Genomic DNA, 13,821 nt, shown 5'->3' with positions numbered 1-13,821 from the left:
TCTGGGCTTTAGGACACACCAGTGAGAACACCCAGATGTTCTCAAGGGGTAGAGCATCTGTGGGGATGCGGGCACAGGGACCCTCCCTGCTGTGACAGGCACTGGGGCCCCTGGGCTGGGAGTGCAGAGCGGCCACCCTTCAGCGCGGACAGGCCTGAGCTGGCCTCGGCCACAGCAGGGCAGTGCATGTGGGACACCAGGGGCCCAGGGCCAGGGCGGCTGTGCAGGAGAGGCAAAGCCTTGCTCTGTGCAGTTTGGTCACGAACAGGCCGAGACCTTGGCTCCACAGCTCTAGCAGCGTGACAGGATCCGCTTTGGGGCTGAGGGTGGCGGGTCCCCCCGGGAGAGACGCCCTCCGGCCTCCTGTGTCCCCTGCGGCCTCTCCGCACTCTGGGCACACCCTGCCTGGGCCGGTCCTGTAAAGAGCTCGCCAGGAAGCTGGTCCTGGGCAGCAGCCAGGCCCTGCCGCGTCACATGGTCTCCCAGCCCACCCTGTGCGGAGGGGGCTGGGACCCCTGCAGGCCAGGGCAGGGGCCTCAGTGTTGGCTGCCGGGACCAGCAGGGCTGCGGACAGGCCCCTGCGTTTAGGAGAGGAAGAAACAGCAGGGTTCAGGGAGGAACCCCTGCCTGGCTCTGGCCTACCTGACAGAGTGAGCCCTCCCCCCACACTCAGCTTCTCCTCCCAGGCAGAGATGGGCCCTACAGGACGAAACCCAGTGTCAAAGCAGAGGCACTGACCGTCCCGGGCCAGCAGAGGCTCCCTCAGTGCCGCCAGGCTGGGGACAAGGCCCTTACAGGTGCCCACTGACCCTCTGAACTTGTCACAGCCGCTGGGCACCTTGAGCGCTGAGCCCCACTCCTTGCACAGTTCCACCCAGAGCCTAAGGGTGAAGCCTGCAGCCCAAGGCTGGGCACAGTGCTGCCCTCCCTGGCTGCCCCGGCCATGTGACTGTGGGCCGGGGGTGGGGGGACAGGTATAAGTCCCAGCCTCACTACTGAACTTGGTGAGGCCCTGTGGACTCTGGGGAGCCACCCCTCAGCACCAGGAGCATGGAGGGGGGCCTGATCCTCTCCAGGCCCCCTGGAATCCTGGCCAGGGTGCAGGCTCCAGGCAGAACTCCCACGACACATCCACACCCTCAAATTGCTCCCCACAGTGCCCAGGCCCCTGGCAACCCTCTGATTCCAGTGCCCCACCCCCAGCTGAGAACAAGGCCAGGGGGCCCTGCCTGCGGTCACCTGGAGCCACATGGTTAGCAGCTCTGACTCCAGCCCTTCTCTGCCCCACTGGGTGGTCGGGCAGGGCCTGTCTCCACCTGTGTCCGGTACACAGGCACCTCAGTGCTGGGGGTCACAAACACCTAGCTAGGAAATCGAGTGTTGGGGACTTCTGGCTGACACCCCCCTTCAAGTCAGACTTGGCCACTCACCCTTAGAACCACCCGGGCCCTCCTGCCCTGGCCCCCCTGCCAAGCCTTCCCCCACAGTCTCACAGGGCCTGTGCCTTTCCAGTGTCTTCCTTTGGGTCCTCTGTGCCTGCCCCTCCTGGAGCCCTCTTTATCCATGATTACACGCCCCATGGGTCCTGCCCAGCTGGCCTTTGGCACCATGTCAGCAGCCAGGCCATACTCAAGGCCCATGTCCTACCATGAACACAGCCCTGAGGCCCCAGCGTATCGCCCTGGCCCAGGAGGTGCCCTGGATGGGCTCCCCTGGGGGCCCAGTCTGGCGGGGCAATCCCGCACACTGCCTCTGGGAGGGGCTGGCCAGACCAGGCCTCCTGCTGCCCAGCTCAGAGGATGCTGCGAGCAGCCTCTGGCCAGCCCCCCGGCACGGCCTCTCACTGCTGTTGGGGCCCCTGGGTGCTCACATCCTGTGTCATCCAGGCTGCTGGCGCATGGCAGGGAGCTCTTTCTTGGGGTGAAAACAGGGTGAGCGTGCAGGTCAGTGCCCAGCGCCTGCGAGGAAGGCTCGGGCAGCTCAAGTTCACAGAAGCAGACCCAGGCTGTGTGGTGGGGCATGGCAGGGTGGGGAGCAGAGTTCCAGTGTTTATTATTGTACATATATATATATTTCATGTGTATACACAGATAGTTTTCTCTCTTGGAAGTATTAAAAAATTGATCAACCTTCAATCTATAAAAAATACCTACTCTACATGATAGAAAAATCTCTCCTCCAAGTTTACACTGATTTACACCCAAGGCTTTCCCCCAGAATGTACAATACGAGGCAACATCTTAAACCTTAGTGTAGAAGGTGGGCCACGCAGAGGGTGGAAGGACACAGGGCCACACACATGCTCACACGCTCGCACGCACACACACTCCCTCACGCACATGCTCGCACCAGCAGGGCCCCCACCCCACCCCCTCTAGGAGGCTCCTGGCCGCACTCAGGCCCTGGGGCAGGCCCGCAGCCCCGGGGGGTGATGCTGCTGCTCCTTGAAGGAGCCCCCAAGCCGCCAGGAAGGCCCTGACCTGTGGACGTGGGGGCCAGCCCTGCCTGGCCTCCTGCAAAGCGCTCCTGGCAGAGGGACCCCTGAAGACCTCTGACTCCTAGAGGAAGCTGGCTCCAGACGTGCGGACTCCTGGGGGCAGTGGACATTCGCACTGGGAGGAGGGCCTGCCCCCCAGAGTCAGTGACCCCCACTGGTGGCTCTCACATCATAGGATTAGTGCAGCCAGGGTGTGGCTGGGGGCACGGCCCTGTAACCCGCAGGCCCCAGGCTTCACGCTGGACCAAGGGGCCCCTTCCAGTTGGGTGCGGGCTCAAACAGCCCAGGAAAGCTAGGGGCAGGGCAGCACCTGGTGGGACCCTGACGGCACTGTCCTCGCCTGCCTATCCTCCCTCCACGTCCGGTGCCAGAGTTCTGGGGCCTGTGTGGCATCCAGGGGCAGTGCAGGCCTGGATGGCACCGGGCAGGGCACCTGGTGGCCACTGGGAGCAGCACCCCAGGGGGACCCGTTTCCCTTCCTCCCCGACCGGGCGGGAAGCGCGGGAGTTCTGAGGGGCACACCCAGCCTGAGGCTGTCCTGGAGCCCCTCCGTCCGGCCCCGCCCCGGCTCAGCTGTGTCCTCCCGCTGGGCGAAGGAGACCCCGCGTGCTGGGTGGAGCCTTCCTGCGGCTACTTGACCTCCAGGATGGACGGGTTGGTCTCCATGATGGCCACGATGATCCTGTCGATGTAGTCTTGCAGCCGGAAGTTGATCTCCTCCTGCTTCTGGATGGCGTCCATGAGCTGGGGGGGCAGTGGGGCACGGGGTTGGTGCCTGGCACCTGGACTGCCGACGCCTGCGGGTCGCATGGGGCACGTGGGGGCGGGGCTGTTACCTCATCTCGGGAGACTGAGCTGATCTCCGCGGCCAGGGACTCCGAGAAGGCCGTGGAGAAGAGGCTCCTGGCGCCCTGGATGCTCAGGTTGATGATCTGCCCGTTGAGCTCGTCGTTCTGCTCCTTCAGGCTGCGGTTGTCCTGGGGGACACGGGGCGTCACTCCTGGGTGCACGGGACAGGCCCTCCCGCCGGGTGCGGCCCCAGCGCACCTGCTTGAGCCTGCGGACCTCCTGCTCCAGCTCGCTCTCCCGCGTGCGGCTGTGGTATTCCTGCAGACCCGCGCTGCTGCTGCGGCCCCTCCGCTGCTCGGCCTCCAGCTTGAAGAGCTGCAGGTGTTCCAGCTGCTTGCGGAGGTCCTCGATCAGCTGCGGGGGATTGGGCTCAGCCAGGCCGCAGGGCCTCTGGGTGGTCTCTGCACCCATGGGGGCGGCCCCTGCTCACCTCCTGGGTGGCCTCCTTGTCCCTCTGGAACTGGTGCCTCTCATGGCTCAGCCGGTCCCCCAGCTTCCGCCTGTTCTCCTGCTCATCGCTGAGCCGCACGGACAGCTCCTCAATCTCATCCAGCAGCTTCTGCTTCTCCTGTAAGAAAGAAGGTTGCCGTGGACACGCCCGTATGCCGTGGTCCCTCACAGCTCCCCCAGGCCCAGGTACTGTTTCTGTTGGGGGAGATGGGACCCACACAGGAGCAGGGACTGAACCCAAGCACTCCCAGGTGTCCTCAGGGCACACAGCGGCCCAGCTGAAGTCAGTCCATCAAGGACAGCATCCTGGATCAAATCAGGAGTTAATCTAAGTTTAACTTTCCAGGCCCAAGGACCCTGAGAAGCCAGGCAGGGCTGCTCACCTTTTGGCAAAGGGAGGGCCAGGCCCCACCTGTGCTGGCTCTCTCAGCCCAGGGGCCCCATGTCACTGCCAACCAGGTGGCTCCCTCAACTTGGAGACCCTGTCTCAGGTCCCGGCAGCCCGCAGGTACCCCGGGAGGAGCGCAGGGAGCAGGCGGGCAGCTCACCTCCTCCAGGCGCTCGATGTTGGCCTTCAGGCAGGGTGTGCAGGACCTCAGCTCGCTGTTCTCCTCATCCAGCTGCTGCAGCCTGGGCACAAGAACTAGGCTGGGACCCGCGGAGCTGTCCCCGACCACCACACGCGCCCACACAGGGGCCAGAGCTCCTCACAAGCCAGGACGGCATCTACACCTCAGGTGTGGGGACGCCTCACGTTTACAGAAAAGCTGTCACCACCGAGCAAGTCCCTGGACCCTGAGCCCCTAGCGGCTTCTCGAGGCGTTTGCAAGTCCTCGTGGCATCCGTCACACTCACACCAGAAACATGGGCGACCAAGCCAACGGCCTCGACCCAGCCTCCCCCCGGCGCCCCTTCCCGTCGGGTCCCTGCACCGCGACGCCGCCACAGCTCCTCTGTCCCCTCGGGGCTGCGGCATCTTTAGGCTTCCCCGATCTTCGTGACCTTGTTCTGAGCAGGCCTGGCCTTGTTTGGTGGACTCCCCTCAGGCTGGGCTCGTCTGGGGTCCTCTGGAGACTGGACAGGCTGTGGGTCTGGGGAGAGCCCCACAGAGAGGGGTGCCCTTCGCATCCCGCGTGATGCTGACCTGGACCACCGGGTGGTCTGTCTGCCAGGTGTCTCCTTGGTCAGGTTCTGCTTTTCCCGTCTGTCCCCCGTCTTCTAGTCATGGGCCCCGTCCAGGCTCCAGGGACGCCCAAGGGGGCTTCTCCGCGTGTTGTTTGGGCTCCTCATTGGCTCAGGCTCTGGCAGGGGCTCCCGCTCTGCCCACCTGGAGCCCGTGATGCACCGCCTGGCTGTGCTCCAGTGCCTCCCCACTTCTGCTGGTTTTTCTCTGGCCCAACCACATGCCAGCCCTTCTCCCAGGAGCCCTGGTTCCTTCCCTCACGCCCCTGAACCCCCAGGGCTGCAGGTCTAGGCACAAGGAGCTGCTGACTGAGGTGCATAGGGCAGGCAGTGACCCGAGTGCCGTCTCGCTCGAAGGGCCTCTTGAGGCCCATCCACCTTCAGCCCCAGCTGCTGCCTGTTCGACCAGCAGGATGGCCCGCCCATGGCACCCACAGGCCAGTGCACAGAGCCCCACGGAGAGGCTCTCCCGAAGTCTGCTGGCCCCACTGTCCCGAGGTCCAGCAAGAAGGCTGTCCCAGGTGCTGGCGCAGCCGGCCTGCCCCCGGGAGGCCTCTGTCCAGGGAGACCCCAGCACAGCTCTGCGTGCAGCCCCTCCTGCCGCCTACCACTGTGAAAACGTGTCCAAACGTATCTTCCAGCTTTAAGAGCTGGACATAAACACATGCTTAAGGGCCTGGAATCATGAATCGCTGCTGCCTGCTGAAGGCTGAGGGCGGGGCCGTTCAATCACAAAGATGGTGACTCGGCAGGAGGACGGCGGGAACCCTCGTCAGGGACCCCACAGCTGACCGGCAGCCTGTGGGCATTTAGGTTCTCTGCCAGTTTTGAGATGCACGTGTCACCATGTGTGGACACTGCAGACTAAGTTCCTGGTTCCCTCCTGCGCCTTTGTGCGCATGTGCGTGGAGCCTGCTCCCCTTTCCTGACTGTCCTGACTGTTTAAGGCTCATGCCTTCAGGGGAGCCCAGGGTAATGTTCCCCGGTTGCCTTAAAGAAAGATGGTGACTTTGATTTGGTTGGTGTAACGTCCTCACGAGAAAGATTAGAGGAGGTGATGTCCAGGTGGTGTCCGTCTTTGATCCTGATAATCGTGGCCTTCAGTACAGTCTTACAGTTCACTTCACAAAGGTTTTCCCACTGTTCCTACGGTCAAGTTTGTTCCTAGGCGTCGTGCCCTGGGGTGGAGGGCTGTGCGCTGACCGCGCAGCTGTCTCTCTTCCTCATCGCTGTCCGCCTGCCCCGCTGGTCCCATCTCCCCTCCCCTACCGCCCACCCCCTCCCCCGCCCCACCTCCCCTCCCCCATCCTCCATCGCCTCCTCCCCCCTCCATCCCATCCCCATCTTCCCCTCCCCCCACACACCTGGCCTGTAGGTTCTCAATCTCTATGCTCTTCTCCCGTTCCATCTTGCACAGGAGCTCCTTCTGCTTGCGGGTCTCCTCCAGGACCATCTCGCAGGCTCTCAGCTCCTGCTCCTTGAGCTGCTCCTCCAGAGCGTTGGCTCTGCCGGCAGAGGGGGAGAGACTGTCCTGAGACACTGTGCCCGGACCTGGAGAGTGGCCCTGCCCAGAGGAGGGACAGGCAGGCACAGAGGATCCCCCACGGCCACAGCTCTCGTCAAGGGCGGTTCTGAAGCAGATGTGTCCCCCAAAGGAGCCTCCACCCCATACTGAGGGTGCCTGGGCTTCAGACCCAAGCACAGTCCTGACAGCAGGGACAGTCCCCATTGTTCTCGGGGGCCCTCACCCCCACCCCAGCCTGCACCCACAGTAGCCGCCAGCTTGCTGGGTGTCAGTGGGAGACCCTCTCAGTACAAGTCCACCATGTGCCTGGCCCTGGGCACCTCGTCCTGCTACTCCAGACTGGGGACGTGGTTTACAGACTGCCCCCCACAAGGTCAGATGCAAAGGCAGGTGTCGCAAGAACTCGGAGACAGGTGGAATGTCCACACAGAGACCCCAGACCACCACGCCTACTTGCAGGAGACCTCCCAGAGATGGGCTCTGGGTCGGCTGGGCTGGCGTGCCCCCAGCTGCCCTGTACACGGGGCTTCTCATCTGCCTTTTGGCTCCTGCACCTGAGAGTGCACAGTAGGCCGAAGACCACGAGACACCACTGGAAAGCTCTCATACAAAACGTGCAGAGCAGACAGGAAAAACGACCCAGAGGAGACACACGTTCTGTGGGAGACGCTGCAACTGTCACGCCCAGAGGCCAGAGACACCACACCCACGCGACAGCAGCTGTCACGGAGCGACGTCCAACAGAGCTTGCCCTTAGCAATTAAAACTCCAACCCAACACAATCCTGAATTCCAAAGAGGAACTCATCATACAGCAAGAAAGAACGAGAAAGTCAGAGAACAGGAAAGGAAAGGAGAACGGTTCAGAAGCTCTAACACCTGACTAACAGAAGTGCAGACCTTGGGAGAAAACGGGAGAAACCATACAGAGAAACAATCCCAAGAATGATCCTCCTGAAGCTGAGGGAGCCGCTTTCCAGATTTAAGGGCTAGAACCTCCTGCCCCTGGCTCAGGAGATGACACGAGGCCCTCCCAGCACCCAGGGAGGGAGCAGGACCCACAGAGCCGTGACCCCAGTGGTGCCAGGGCCCCCGCTCACAGATAGACAGACAGCAGCAAAGCAGGCTGCCCGGGGCCGGCTCCCAGCGGAATCCCAGACTCAGCCACCCATCGGTGGTGGGGGGTGCCGGGGTGGGCACAAAGCCTTTTTCAGACACATGAGGCCTTAGGGAGCCGGGCTCCTATGCCTTGAGCAGGGCCTCTGTTTAGAAACCAAGTGGGCGAAGACGTGGAATCTGGAGAATAAGAAACCAGACGTGGGGGACACAGGTGGAACTTGTCACATGCAGGAAAAAAGGCCATGGGGGTCACAGGCTGGGAACCGCAGGCAACCCCAGGAGCGCGGGCCGAGGGGACTCAGGCAAAACCAGGAGGAGCAGCCCAGCAGCTGGACATGGCAGGCCTGGGGCTGGCGGGCAGGGCAAGGCGGGCTTTTCACCAGCGTGTGGGTGACTAATAAACGCCCATCAGGCCAGAAGGCCCGCCCGTCATCTGAGAGAGCTGTCTGGCCGCCCTCACACTCTCCCTGGCAGCCCCCACCCAGGGCCCAGCACTGTCTCTGAACCCCGAGTCTCAGTCTCCTAGCCCAGGGGGTCTCAGACCTGATGCAATCCTGCATCAGGACAGGTTCCTGGAATGGGGGCACACGCCAGATGCCCCCAGATGGGAAGCCCAGCTAGGTGTTCTGAGGGCACAGTGTGGCCCCAGCTGCTCTTGAGGGGCCCTCCGTTGCCCTTTCCTCGGGGAGAGCCTTGCTCACCCCACCAGCACCCAGAGAGCCAGCCCCCAGCAGCTGGATGGGGGGCAGCGCCTAGAGAACCTGAGGGGAGAACGACCAGGGGGCGGATCACACCCCGTAGGCTGCAAGAGATCTGCATCCTGTGCTCACCTATGTCCCTGCCCTCACCTGTGCATACCTGTGTGCTCTGCCCTCACCTGTGTGCTCTGTGCTCACCTGTGTCCCTGCCTTCACTTGTGCACCTACCCTCACCTGTGTGCTCTATGCTCACCTGTGTCCCTGCCCTCACCTATGTGCTGTGCTCACCTGTGTCCCTGCCTTCACCTGTGCGCTGTTTGCCTGCGTCCCTGCCCTCATCTGTGCACACCTGTGTGCCCTGTGATCACCTGCCTCCCTGCCCTCACCTGTGCACACCTGTGCGCCCTGTGCTCACCTGTGTCCCTGCCTTCACCTGTGCACCTACCCTCACCTGTGTGCTGTGTTCACCTGCATCCCTGCTCTCATCTGTGCACACCTGTGTGCCCTGTGATCACCTGTCCCTGCCCTCACCTGTGCACACCTGTGTGCCCTGTGCTCACCTGTGTCCCTGCCCTCACCTGTGCACACCTGTGCGCCCTGTGCTCACCTGTGTCTCTGCCCTCACCTGTGCACACCTGTGTCCCTGCCCTCACCTGTGCATACCTGTGTGCCCTGTGCTCACCTATGTCCCTGCCCTCACCTGTGCACACCTGTGTGCTCTGTGCTCACCTGTGTCCCTGCCCTCACCTGCGCACACTTGTGTGCTCTGCACTCACCTGTGTGCCCTGTGCTCACCTGTGTCTCTGCCCTCACCTGTGCATACCTGTGTGCCCTGTGCTCACCTGTGTCCCTGCCCTCATCTGTGCACACTTGTGTGCCCTGTACTCACCTGTGTCCCTGCCCTCACCTGCGCTCACCTGTGTACACCTGTGTGCTGTGCCCTCACCTGCATGCCCTGTGCTCACCTGCGTCCCTGCCCTCACCTATGCACCAGCTGGAGGTTCTCCTGCCGCAGCCGGCTGTGCTGCTCCCCATTGGCAGCTGTGTCCTTTTCCAGTTCCGACACCCGCTTCTCCAGGAAGACGACCTGGGGAGTGAGATGGTGGCTTGAGAACAAGGAGCTGGGAGAGTGCGTGCCCCAAGCAGACGGTCCTGGAGACCACACCCAGCAGGCTGGAGAGCCGTGAGCACCAGTGAGGGCAGGGTGCACACGGCGCCCTCAGGCCTCAAAGGGTGAGGCCTCAAGGGTGGACAGGGCACTGCTCTTCAGGGCAGTGCGTGCACAGAAAGGTCCAGGGTTGCCGGTGCCCACCTCATGGAGCCAGGCACACTCAGCGGGTGTTGAGAGGTGTGATGACCAGACCACAAGACTGGAGAGTGGGGGAGGCTCGGCAGAGCTGAGATGCTGCAGAGAGCAGGTCCAGGAGGAGGGTGGACAGGGAGGTGGGTAGATGGGGAGGAAGAGGGTGGACGGGGAGGTGGGGGGAGGAGGGTGGATGGGGAGGAGAGTGGAGGGGGAGGCAGGTAGAGGGGGAGGCAGGTGGACAGGGAGGAGGCGGGCGGACGGGGAGGCGGGGGGAGGAGGGTGGACAAGGAGGCGGGGAGGAGACAAGGCTGTGCCGTCACCCAGCCCCTGCATGGCCCGGAGCCCCGAGCCTCGTGACCTTGGGCAGAGGGAGGCTGCCCCTCCCCTAGGAACCTCTCCTGAGCAGCAGATTCGACCCACGGCCTGGCTCTGGGCCCTGGCTCCGGGATCGCCACAGCCACCCCCCCAGCACCTCTCCATGAACAGGTGTCCCTTTCCTGTTCACCCGAGGCTGCCGACCCTGATGGCGCCCACCAGAGACCAGCAGGGCTGCTGGGGGGTCTGCTCAGCCCCCACGGTGCCAGCCCCTCCTCCCACCACGCTCAGCACACCTCGCCCAACACACCCGCCAGCCCTGCCACCAGTCCAGGGCCCACCTTGTCAGCGATGTCCTCGTCCATGCTCTCCACGGGACCCGGGGGAGAGTCCTGCAGGGCCTCCATGGTCAGGGCCCCTGACTGCTGCAGGTGCCTGTGGAGGAGAAACGACAGGCCCGTCCAGAGGTCCTTCAGCGGGGCGAGGAGAGCAGAGAAGGGGAGCGACCACGGAGCCGGGCCTGTGCACATGAGCAAGCCCGGGACCGTGCAGAGACAGAGCCCAGGGGCAGCAGGCAGGTCTTTACTGGAGGGCCTTCCGGCAGGACGCCACAACCAAGGGACGGGCAAGCGGAGGCCTCACGGGCCCGGGCTCCTCCTCTGCCAGCTCCTGGGCCGGGTACTTTGTACTTGGGCAATAAAACAGGACGTCACCCCTCTCGGCAATATGAAATAATCTCACGTCCCCCGAGCCAGTGAAACATGCTCAGGGTCGACTTGGGGCAGACCGGGCCTTCGGCGCCCTCTCCATGCTTGACTTGCAGGCGCATCACTGGGGGCAGCCACAGGGCCCAGGCGTGGGGCTCCAGCGGCCGAGCAGGCCCATGGCCCTGACGCACATGAGAGACTCAGCGCGGTGTCACCCCGAGGAGGCCGAGCACCCCCACTGTGCTCGGGCACGGGCTCCCGCAGGCGGTCACACAGCTAAGGCCACAGCACGGAGAGCCCATTCAGGAAAATGCTGTTAGAAAGTGCGCTCCATCAAACATATGAAGGAAGCTCTAGCTGCTTTTCAGTACTGACCAAGCTTCTACGTTCTTTTCATCTTTTTCAACAGTTTCAGGGGAACAAAAAAGAAGGGCATCTTTATGCCCAGGGGCCTCGAGCCCAACGGTACCCTGGGGGGCATATTAGCACCATGCTGTGGATTTCACTGACCCCGCAGGGCCGGGAGGATGGCATCAGCTCCCACTGAACCGCTCCATGTCCACGTCCACAGTGGGACCCGAACATGAGCTCCTGGCCCAGGGCCCATCCCGAGGAGGGGCCGCGCCTGGACCAACACCAAACCCTGACCTCAGACCGGGGCCTGACTCCGGCTTGGGGGTGTGTGGCTGAGTGCGGAGCCATCTCAGTAAGGCCAAGGGTCCTCATGTGGGGGTGGGGAGCTTCTTTATTTAAGCCCATCCTCACTGAGGAGGCCCAGCAGGAGAACGGACCCGGTGCCGGATCCACCCAAAGGAGGTAGGTCAGGTCGAGCCCTAGACACGACCGGACCCCAGAGCCGCCTGCATGAAGGGACCACAGCCAGGTAGAGAGAAGCAACAGCAGGTGTGCTGAGCTTCCTCAGGAGGCCGGGGGCAGTTATGGAGGCAGCAGACTAAAATTGCATGCCTGTGTGTGTGTGTGCGCGCGCATGGCAAACTACACACACCCGCAGGCCGGGCTTTCTCACACAAGGGCACTCATGAGGGAGGGTCAGTCCTCAGAGCAGCACCACAGGCCAGGCTCGGGCGCGGCCCGGGGTCCAGGCGCCTGGGGCCTGATGCGGGGCTGGGAGGACGGGACTCGGGCGGCACGTCCCGCCCGCTGCACATGTTTGGGTGAAAGGCGGGGTGAGCGCTGCAAGGTGGCCCCCACCCATTCCCCCCCACCCCCCACGACCCCTCAGCCCTCAGAGTCACAGGGAAAGGAAAACAAGCAATTCATAGCCTCAGGGACGGACGGTGGGAAAGCACATGGCACCAAAGACCAGACGTTCAGGGACCACACGCTGGAGGAGAGGCCCTCCAGCGCCTGAGGGGCCACAGAGAGGAGCGCAGTGGAGGGCCGGCCCCCAGCAAGCGCACGACTGGGGACCAGGGCCTCCCAACGGACTGCACCCGACCTGTGACCTGCCCAAAGGCAGCCGCAAGCCAGCTGACAGAAGTGCACTGGCCCCAGCACACGCTGGCCTGGGGCCCCGCCGGCTGTGAGCCGGAGGCCTCCAGCAGGAGGCAGCGGTCAGAGAGGGGCAGTCAGGCGCTCCGGGCAGAGGCCGCCAGCAGGCGCTCCGGGGGCGGGGGGCAGGTGACACCACAGACCGACGCCCCAGAGAGGCTGGCAGTCAGCAGGAGCCTCCAGACTGGAGCCCGGCCTTCCACTCGGCCAGCCTAATTAACCTGGAAAGGGGCGCAAAGACTCCCCAAAGATGCCTGAGTGTCAGGGAAGGGGAGCGCTCCTAGGAGCTCCCAGAAGGGAGACAGAGTCACCATGAGACGCAGAGAGCACTGCGTCAGACCCTCCGCAGCAGTGCTGGGGCTAGAGCCTCAAGAGCAGCGCCTTCCAAGCCACGAAAGGGAAATCACTTCTGATGTGAAGTCTGCACCAAGCCAGACCACAGGGGCGAGGCACCCAGCGAGGGCGCAACTAGCTATTTTCTGGGCACCCCCTTCTCACGAAGCTACAGGAAGACATGCTGGACAGAAAACAGAGATTAAAAAGAGAAGGGCCCATGGGCGAGACAAGCTGACACCCAAGAGAGACATGCAGCCCGCACGGCACGGGCGTGCAGGGCCAGGGCTCTGGGGCCATCCAGGCAGGAGATGACACAAACAAAAAACATCAAGGCAATCACTGTCTCCGGGAGAAGCAACATGCTTCTGGGAAAGGACATCCAGTGACCACATCGCAAGCCTCCCCGTGAAGAAGGCTGGCCCTGGACACGCCTGGCAGAGGGGGGAACGTCCACACGCCCCCAGACCTCAGTGCAGCTCCAAGACCGAAGAGTGAAGGGACAGACCCGACGCGTGTTGTTCACACACTCATCCACCTCGCAGGGGGGAGACGGCGGGGCAGGAGGGGTGCAGCCCTTGAAGGAGGCGGACCCAGACCCGGGCTGCGGCTTCGGGAGCCCCCCAACCCTGCCCAGCCCTCAGGTGGGCTTTCCCTTGACCCAACTGGAGGGAGGCGAGGGCTCCCACCAGAGACCCCCGGCCACACACCCAGGTCCCCGTCCACCACTGGAGTGAGTCTTTTTATAACCCACCCTTCAAGTCATTTTCAACCCCAAACCATTTCAAAAGTTTTCTTGAAAAAGCGCCGTGAGCAGGGATACGTTTCAGGAAGGGTCCTACCTTGCCACCTTCTTGCTGGACAGCCGCTTCGCTGGACTGCAGGATGAAAACAAACAGGAAAGTGGGGTCAGGGGACAGACAGGGAGGACGAGAGGAAGCAGGAAGTGCTGGCGGGGCGGACGGGGTGGGGGCGCGCCACAGGCATGCACACCCGCGCCCCCGGCCGCGCCATGCAGGAAAGGCTGGCTCCCGGCTCAGCAGAAACTCAGGGACAACCTCAGGGCCTGGCGAGGCCCCCGTGAGTCACGTGCTCCTAGCCGGCACAAAAGTCTAAGATGGAGTCACCGCCGGACTGTTAAGGCAGGACCCAGAGGGGGCCACGCGGGGTCCGAGCCATCAGCCGGTGGCACATCCCTGGTGCTGCGGGGCCGCGTTGCGCTCCTGAGGCCCGGCTGCCAGAGGCCCGCGTGCACAGGAGGTTCTGCCGTGGGTTTCGCTCCAGCGCAGGCACTGTGTACCCTCAGCCCCGGCCACCTGGAAACCCAGA

The 13,821-nt window shown here is 63.4% G+C and overlaps 1 protein-coding gene across 2 annotated transcripts in view; it reads right to left on the bottom strand.

Moving 5' to 3' along the window:
• Nucleotides 1-2,008: 2,008 nt before the first annotated feature.
• Nucleotides 2,009-13,821, bottom strand: part of RAB11FIP3 (RAB11 family interacting protein 3) — a 59,902-nt gene continuing 48,089 nt past the window's right edge. The window contains exons 6-14 of one of the 2 annotated variants that reach the window (XM_055562553.1): nt 13,335-13,370; nt 10,282-10,375; nt 9,303-9,406; nt 6,343-6,483; nt 4,345-4,426; nt 3,777-3,914; nt 3,545-3,700; nt 3,334-3,474; nt 2,009-3,241 (exon numbers count right to left, since the gene is read on the bottom strand). In XM_055562553.1, the coding sequence (XP_055418528.1) occupies nt 3,128-3,241; nt 3,334-3,474; nt 3,545-3,700; nt 3,777-3,914; nt 4,345-4,426; nt 6,343-6,483; nt 9,303-9,406; nt 10,282-10,375; nt 13,335-13,370 (1,006 nt within the window). In that variant the 3' untranslated portion in view covers nt 2,009-3,127. The remainder of the gene's footprint in view (nt 3,242-3,333; nt 3,475-3,544; nt 3,701-3,776; nt 3,915-4,344; nt 4,427-6,342; nt 6,484-9,302; nt 9,407-10,281; nt 10,376-13,334; nt 13,371-13,821) is intronic. The other variant, XM_055562555.1, reaches the window with a different exon arrangement.

The sequence above is a fragment of the Bubalus kerabau genome, chromosome 23, assembly GCF_029407905.1.
Source record: "Bubalus kerabau isolate K-KA32 ecotype Philippines breed swamp buffalo chromosome 23, PCC_UOA_SB_1v2, whole genome shotgun sequence".
Lineage (NCBI taxonomy): Eukaryota > Metazoa > Chordata > Mammalia > Artiodactyla > Bovidae > Bubalus > Bubalus kerabau.
This window is presented reverse-complemented; position numbering and strand designations above follow the sequence as displayed.